This window comes from Polypterus senegalus, chromosome 2 (genome assembly GCF_016835505.1).
Source record: "Polypterus senegalus isolate Bchr_013 chromosome 2, ASM1683550v1, whole genome shotgun sequence".
Classification (NCBI taxonomy): Eukaryota; Metazoa; Chordata; class Cladistia; order Polypteriformes; family Polypteridae; genus Polypterus; species Polypterus senegalus.
This window is the reverse complement of record NC_053155.1, coordinates 282499339-282508521: the sequence shown is the minus strand read 5'-3', so window position 1 is coordinate 282508521 and position 9183 is coordinate 282499339. Positions and strand designations below refer to the sequence as shown.

Here is a 9183-nt window from a genome sequence, read left to right as displayed (position 1 = left end):
ATAAGCCAGAGGGCCTGCCCAACGTTACGGTGAATAAGCTGTCGCTTTAAGTATCCATGCGGTTCACCAGGGCAGGAAGTTTTTAAACAACTGTAACTTCGAGCGGGGACGAGCTCACTGAGAGGAAGCGAGCGCTGGGGGGTGTTGGGGGCAGGATCTGGCAGGAAAGCGTCGTCCAGTAGCGGAAGGCTAAGGGGTTCACTTTTTAGCAGGAGTGAGGAAATCGTCAAGGAGGAATTAAATGGAGAACGAGAGAGCTTTACGGACATTTATAAACGCTTCGGAATTGCGGAATGAGCAAACACGGATTCTTTGCCATCGGGGCGACATATAATTACATGGGAGAGCGTCGAGGAACGATAGGAGACACACGTTACCCTGTCGCGGGTGTCTGAATGTGGAATTATCGCTGGAAAAGCACGGCTTACTTGTGCCAGTAGTAAACTTTTGGAAGCTAAACAACGCCAGTTCTTTCCATCTCGTACCTTGGTGGGTTTTTTTTTTTAGATGATATGGGAAAATCGACGGAACGAACAGTTTGAGTGCACAGTCCAATTTACAGTACGTCGCGCTTGGGAGACACGCAAGCGCCCTACGAGCCTTCCAGACTCGCATATGAGCAAGTTGGAGAAGTGCGTGCGGACGGGCGTCACAGAAGCCCAGTAGTTATTAAGCGAGCGGAGTGGTCATACGGACACAAAGGGGGCAGATAAGCTCTCCGGTGAACTGCAAAAGGGAAAAAAAAAACACAGAGAAAAAGGTGCGCCTGGACACCGCTCGTTCTGACATCTCCTGCTGTGACACTGAAGCGTTGACGTTTCTGCGCACGCAATGGTCCTATTGTCCTGGGAAAAGAGGCACGAGAACACTTAACTCGGAACAAAATAATAATACTAAATAACCCTTACCACACTTGAAATACTGGAGCCGAGTGTGGTCTGAACAATTGCTGCGTTTATTTAAAGAAGAATGTCCGGCGCCACCATGTCTCCCTCGTGCGGAGCTTCTCCGACCTGGTACCACCGAGACTTGAGTCGCGCAGCGGCCGAGGAGCTTTTGGCGCGGGCCGGTCGGGACGGGAGTTTCCTGGTGCGGGACAGTGAGAGTGTGAATGGCGCGTACGCCCTCTGTGTCCTGTAAGTTTCCCGGTCTTTGCTGTTACACTTGGCAAGTTGATGTCTTTGTTATTGAGATGTTAAAGTAATCGAGTTCGTAATTCTTCAGCATCATTTACCTTATATACAGGTTTCTTTTCGGCCTACTGTATGTGGCGATGGTTACCTTTTAAGTTGCTGTGCCATTTCAGGACATGGTGGCGCAGTAGATAGCGGGACTATTTCCCAGCCCCAGGAGGATGGATTCTGAATTCTGGCTAATTAACATATTGACTGGAGGTTGTCATTTTACCTCCCATGCCCCAAAGATGCGGCCCCCAATCCTGTTAACTTCCTCTGTTGTGAAATAATACGTAAATGTGTTTCCCAGTTGCCCTGCCAAGAATAAACCATATCCTATCAAAATACCCTCAAAAACTGGAATTGGATTCATGAAATTGATGGAATGGTAGGGCAGGCTTTAATGCGGTTGCCTTAGAGTCAAACATTGCGTCTTGGTACTGCCGGTGTAGCATCTGCATTTTTTCCCTCGTGTTCATATTAGGCATGTGTGTTAAAGTAAATTGTTGATTCTAAATTATCACAAAGTATGACTATACCCCACCGTAGGCTGGCTGCACCTTGTTCAAAGTATGGATAGGATAGACACAGACTCCCTCTGACTGCGAACTAGTTAAGCCAGTAGGTGAGGGCTCAGTTATTGGATGGCTGGAATAAATGCTCAGTCCTCTTTTTAGTCTATTGGGAAGGGTAAAGATAGGATACAAACGTACATTGGGTTTGAATATGTTTTGTTATTAGTTGGCTGCCATTTACAAAAATGGAAGCAACTGATCAGTCTTCACTGTAATCTGGATGATGTGGTGATTTTAGGTCGAGTACTTTAACAGTGCCTGTAGTCCTCATTTTTCCAATGAGATCTTTTTAGGTGTGTAATATGTAATAACCAATTTTATTAAGACTTTAGTTCAAAATTAAAGTATAATCCCTTGCATAGAATAATTATTTTGACACATTTTGACACAAGTAAAGTAAAAATGCAGTAGTCAATGCAAAGAATAAGAAATCCTTATTTATGCAAGGAATAGTGGAGGATAAAACAATGTTACTGTGCAGATAGAAAGAAACTGTTGCTGGAAGCCTGTGCCAAATCTTTGGTTTTAAATGGTAAAAAGTGCAAATGACTGCCTGATGAACTGAAACTATCCTATAGGCCATGGGTGAAATAAAACCTAGAGACACTTTAAAGGAGAGACAAACACAGAAGCAATATTCAATTATAAAGCACATGTTCCATAGACACATATAACTGAAGCTGAAGGGAGTTAACGGAATCATCTCCTTTTTTTGTTTTTCCATGTAGGCTGTAAGTTATGCAGTAGCTAAAAAAAAAACCAAATAAACCAGAACTGTTATAGTCTTTCTCTTGCTATTTTTAGTCACTAAAATAATACTACAGAATTGATGCCTCATTTGACTTTTAGAAATATTTTTATGCATTCTATTATCAAAAAGAATATCTTTTTGGAATTAAAATTCATTCTTTTCCAGTTGAGCATTGCTGTAACAACATGCAGTTAGGCTGACCAGATCTCCCTGTCCACAGTAACTGTAGCCATTATATGGAAATGTTTGAATAAATACATACAAAATTTACATTTACCATCACTAATTAACAGACATTCATAATCAGATGTTTTTTTTTTTTTTGCCCTATGCTGCTGAGGTAGACTTCATGGCCCTGAAGTTTGGGACTGAGTAAAGCAGTAAATGTATGAATGCTTAATTTAGTGTCTGACATTATTCAAAGTAGGAACCAGCTCTAAATGAGAAACCAGTCCATCGCAAGGCACTTACCCATATCGAGCCATTGTACATTTAGTTTAAAGGATATGTTTGGCATTTTTCAAGTCAAAGTTATTGCTTCACAAGCATGATTTATATGGATTTGCCGCATAAAATTGTGTGCTAAAGTTAAGCAGTTTCTGTCAATTAAAAAATGTCTTGTCCACACTTTCGCTTTACAGTGGGAGGTTATGTAATACAGAATAAAAGCTTAAAAACTTGCCAAATGCATTGATTTTCAAGCCAAGACCCCTGTGAAGTATTAATCCACACCTTCCAATTGCACACACATTGTAAAATAGTTTATACATGTAATTTTTTAGAAAAAAAACAAACGCCAATATTATGAGATCCAGCCATTTCAAAAGAACACCAGCTCAGCACTTCGTGTTTCCACCTTTGACATATGATATCCTTACACACTGCAGCTACTATTAAATGTTAATGTGTTTTAAGTTTGTTTCAAAAATTGGAGTATTAGCCATGTCTCTCTGTTGTCTTTTTCAGATAAATGTTCTTTAACTTGAGTCAATTTTTGAATGTACCATCATTTCTGTTCTTTTTAGTTTTTTTCTCTATTAGATTCCATCTTACTACACAAGAAAAGAACAAGTCCATTTCAATATTCACAGACGAAGTATATTGCAACGCTATTCAATAAATGTTTTTGTTACACTATTTTCTTACATCAGACATTCTAGCAACAGTCTTTTCCATCCATTTTTCTTTTATGTTCTCAGTTTATACAACATTTTCTTTCTGTCAAAGGAGGTCTTTCAGATTTCCAACTTTTTCTTAAACTCCCCATTATGGGACAGGCAGAGCAAGTTGCAGGAGTGAAATGACAGGTGATTTAATTTTTTCTTAACTGCCTTCAAGTTAAATTCACGCTAATATTTTCTTTTTGTCTTGCTGGGTTAAAGCAAGATGAGAAAAGTTTTTTTTAAAGAGATTTGAATTGGTTCACAGCAAAGTTCTTCTTTAAAAAAACACTTTTGTGGGTTGGTTTGCACATGCTCTGCAACTGAGAAGTTGTAGGTTTTGTTTGTACATGCCAAGAAAGAGGGTGGAGATTTGAAGCAAAGACACCTTGAGAGGTTTACCTATTTTCCATGTAACACTGGTGGTAAACCTAAAGGTCACAACATTTTTTTATTCCTGTATAGGTGTTTTTTTTGCTATATACATAAAATAATTTATGCAAATAAATTGAAGGGTGGATAGGCTCTTGGCCAGAGCGAGAGTGGATCCAGTTGTTATTGTCTATGTTGGAATAAATGATACTAGCCAACCTGCGGCGTACCATACGCTGCATAATCAGGCCGGTTTTTTAATGATTTTTAAGCACAGGGAGAAAATTTAACATTTGAAAAATCGGTAATGTAATAAATCAGCAAGAAAAGCAACATTATAACAATGCACGGAACGAACCAACACAGTAAAACAGTTTGCTATGGTGCACGCGGTCGTGTGTCGTAACCGAAAACTCGGTTTTTAAAGACTGCTTACTTCATTGTGTTTTAACCTCAGTTGTAAAGGATTGTTTTGAGGATTCCATGGGATACCCCTCGCAAACCGTTTTACACGCTGCATATGGCGATTCACCTCCGCGAGAAACATGCTTCTATGAACAGTTAACGTGGCTCGGAGGTGCCAGAAGTTGGTGGGCGTGGCTCCTTCTGCGTGCGCCATAGGTGTCTTGCTTGTCGGGGGCTCAGTGAGTCCACGCCCCTTCCGGCGTGCTTTCCATGGTTGTCTTGCCTTAGTGAATTATATATATAGACTAGCAAAATACCCGGCTTCGCAGCGGAGAAGTAGTGTGTTAAAGAAGCAATGAAAAAGAAAAGGAAACATTTTGAAAATAACGTAACATGATTGTCAATGTAATTGTTTTGTCACTGTTGTGAGTGATGAGTGTTGTTGTCATATATATATATATATATTTACACACACATACATAAACATATATATATATACACATATCTATACATATACACATATATATACATATATATATATCTACATATATACACATACATATACAAACATATATATACATATACATACATATCTACATATATACACACACAGCTATTTCGTATCAGTGCAATACGCTGCTTGTTAAAACGGATAACTCCCGCTCTTACGTGCAAGTCTGCGTGGATATTATGAACTATCGTATTTGTTCAAGTTCTATTTAAATTTTAAATAGAAGGAATTTTTATTTAGTCGACAGAAATATCTTTGGTAGGAATGGTAAAACAGACAGGAATATTATTAGTGAATAAATCAACTCAAACCTTAAACAACTTATAATAATTTGCTCTCCATAAAAATTTATCCTGTCTAAATTATACAAGTTAGAAATAAAGTAAGCGTTAAAAGAACAAACATTCACATTTCTTTACTCTTATGTAATTTTATATAAAAATAAACTTAGATTTTAAATATCCCAAAAGATTTTGCTCTCCATAAAAATATATCCTGTCAAAATGATACAAATTCAAATATGAACATGCTGCATAACAAAACCTAGAAATATAAATGAAATGTGTTCTTTTCAGCAATAACAAATCAAATCATTCAGTTGTCTTTGCTCATATGTCATTTTAGAGCTGGGCGCCTGGCATCTTTTTGGCCACAGGTTCGTTTATGTTTGGTGTGAGGTTCTGTGTTGTGGAGATTCTCAGGATGGATTGCAGGTGCTCATCAGTGAGGCGACTCCTGTGTGCTGTTTTGTTAGTCTTTATCACTGAGAAGAGCTTCTCACACAGATATGTGCTACCAAACATGCACAAGGTTCGAGCCGCATGTAGACGGACTTTTTTTGTTCTTGAAGTCACCAAAGCGCCGTGCAAACTCAGTGCGCTCAGTTTATCAGCAAAGTGCGTATTTGGGAACACCGTAGTGACGACTTGGTTTAACATTACTTGGCAACAGGGAAAGTGAGGCAAGGTGCACTGGTGCATTTGTGTCTCCCATAAAAGCAGCTTCACTTGAAATCACTTTGTGATTGTGCACGGTTAAAGCGTCCGCTGAAGTGTCAGATTCTTATTTAATTATGCTGCTTTCTGTATCTTCTGCATTGCATTCAGGTTAACCTGATGTTTTGTCTCATAGTGCCGTCTTAGATTAAATTCTGTAATTACAGCCACATTAGCTCCACAAATGAGACACACGGGTTTAGTAAACATATACTCAGCCTCCCATCGGTTTTTAAAGGCTCTATTTTCAGAATCAACTTTTCTCTTCAGCATCGTGTGAGCTAGCCGCAATAACTTGATTAACTTCGGTAAGTGTTCGGCAAGGCAGCTGAAGCGCTGCATTATGGGATCTGTAGTTTATTGTGTTACCAGCGCTTCATATACCGGGCTTTAATAACAATAATACAGTATATAAAATGATCTCGGGCGGATATAATTACGCCGGGCGGATGTGGCCCTGCGCCCTTGAGTTTGACACATATGGACTAAATAGAACTTGAAAAGATATATTTTTCAAATGTGATCGCGCAATTCAGATAGAGTTGGCACTACAGCCTGCATGCCTCAATAAGTCATCCTTCCCTCGCTCTTACTTTTTTACCGTTCATCTAATGAATACACTGAGTATGGCTTTACCAAAACAATCATTGATGGCGAATAAAGTATCCATTATTCGAGTATGTAGATCGGTTATATATATATATATATATATATATATATATATATACCAGCGCAGCGGAGTAGTGTGTTAAAAAGCTATGAAAAGAAAAGGGAACATTTTAAAAATAACGTAACATGACTGTCAATATACAGTATTTGTTTTGTGAGTGTTACTGAGTGTTGCTGTCATCAAGGATTTGATTATCATTATTTCTTTCAATCAGGTTCGTATTTGTAGGATGTGTTGTGTTCAAGTTACATTCCGTGTTTGTCAATCGTTGTAAAGATGACAGGTTTCATTCATCGATTCGTTTCTTACTGCATCAATAAACAGCTCGTCTTCTTCTTTATCTGAGACCTGACACACTGCATGCACGGTTTTTTACACTGTCTTCCTTTAGCGGGACATTGACTTTTTCCAACGTGTGCTTTGTTTTGGATTTATGAATATGCTTGTATGTATGAGGCGCTTCATATTTTTGCTGCCTTTTCAATTGTGTAATTGGTTTTGTTCAGCGCTCTTTGGAACTGTTGCTTTTTATCTGTGCACTGCGTCAGTTCACGTGAGCCGCTCGGTGTACATGCATCGAAGTTTCCCAGCTGTGCTGGTGCCATCTCGTGCTATGTCCATGGCTGTATTTAATGTTACCTTAGTCCTGGCACTTAAAACTTTCTCTCGCAGTTTCGCTGAGTTTGTACCAAACACCACCCTGACCATCTCATCTTCCTCTGCATAAGCACAGTCCTTAACCCGTGAATATTTAGTGGCAGTTTGCTATTGGATTGCCGCTGACGGACTGACCTTATATGGGCAGGCACTAAATTACAAACGCCAGCGGCAGCCTGTCTATGAACTTAATTTAAAGTGTAGGTTTACATCGTGCTTTGTTTCCGAAGTAGCAGAAGTCATGAATATGGTTGTATATGTCACTTTCGCTTTCGCTTCTTATTGTTTCGCTGCCTTCTCAATTATATAATGCATGTTTTCTTCAGCGCTTTTTTTAGGTCTTCCTGGTTTTCTATGAACTGCGTGATTACGTGGGAGGCGTGATGATGTCACACGAAACTCCGCCCCCACCGCGTTGAAGCTCATCTCCATTACAGTAAATGGAGAAAAACTGCTTCCAGTTATGACCATTACGCGTAGAATTTCGATATAAAACCTGCCCAACTTTTGTAAGGAAGCTGTAAGGAATGAACCTGCCAAATTTCAGCCTTCCACCCACACGGGAAGTTGGAGAATTAGTGATGAGTGAGTGAGTGAGTGAGTGAGGGCTTTGCCTTTTATTAGTATAGATACATAAAGGAAGTCTTCTCTGAAGTTCTGCCTGTGCCTAGTGGTAGTCCAGGTAAGACTGAGGAGATTACAAGGTTTAACACGTTGCTCAAATCTTGGTACATGGTAGAAGGGTATAGATTTATGGGGCATTGGTACTCCTTTTGGAACAGATGAGACCTGTTCTGCCATGATTGGTTATATCTGAACTGGAGGGGCACCAATGTATTGGGGAGGCGTATGAGAAGGCTAGTCGAGGATTGTTTAAACTAGGAAATCGGGTAGTCTAGGACAAGCCAGGATTAGAAGTATACGCGGAGGAACAATGTAGAAATAAAAATGAGCAATAATATAAATTTTAACCCAACATTTAAATGTAGAAGGAGTAACACATTAAAAATAACTTGCATTAATGCTAGAAGTATCAAAAATAAGGCAAGTGAGTTGTAGCTGTATGTAGCAGAGCATAATCCTGATATTATAGCAATAAGAGAAACCTGGCTAAATAACAAAGATGGGGATGAGTGTTACATAGAGGGATACACATTTTTTTAGGAAGGATAGAAAGAACAGAAAAGGCGGTGGACTTGCTGTTCATGTCAGACAGAATTTAAATGCAAGTCCTCTTCAGTTGAATGATGAACCCCATCTTAGTGGGGACATGTTGCTTTGCCTGGAAAGCATTAGGAAAAGAGGCTTTATTTTAGGAGTGTGTTCTAGACCACCCAATGCAGACAATAATTTCAACACACATCTTTTTAGTAATATTAAAAAGGCAAGTTTACAAGGCAATATTATAGTCATGTTCGGCTTAAAATATCTGAATATTAACTGGGATAACCTTGGAAATGGAGGAGCACATGAACTTGAGTTTTTAGAAGGAATCAGTTACTGTTTTTTAACACAGTATGTTAAAGCACCAAAGTGGGGTGCGGATGCAAAGTCTAAAATTGTTAAACTTTGATAGGGCAAATTTTGAGCAGATGCGGCAAAGACTAAGTAGGATAGACTTGGATAAGGTTTTAAGTGTGTAGAAGGTCGAGGAGCAGTGGAACAGGTTTAAAATGTTTTACATGTAATGCAAAACAGGTACGTACCTAAATTTGGAATTAATAGGAAATTAAAAAAAACTTCACAATGGGTTAATGAAGAGTTAAAAAAAGCTGCAAAGGAAAAAACAGCTTTATAAGGCATAGAAGACGAATAACTCCAAAGTGAATCTTAGGATCTAGGAGAAAATAACGGCAACCAATAAGAAGAATATTAGGGAGGCTAAAAGGCAGTTGGAAAGGAATATAGCAAA

General features: G+C 39.0%; 1 protein-coding gene across 3 annotated transcripts in view; it reads left to right on the top strand.

The window, feature by feature from the left end:
* Positions 1-9183, top strand: part of inppl1a (inositol polyphosphate phosphatase-like 1a) — a 203546-nt gene continuing 194363 nt past the window's right edge. The window contains exon 1 of one of the 3 annotated variants that reach the window (XM_039745658.1): positions 1-1136. In XM_039745658.1, coding sequence (XP_039601592.1) covers positions 970-1136 — 167 coding nt within the window. In that variant the 5' untranslated portion in view covers positions 1-969. The remainder of the gene's footprint in view (positions 1137-9183) is intronic. The other 2 variants (XM_039745659.1, XM_039745657.1) reach the window with 2 other exon arrangements.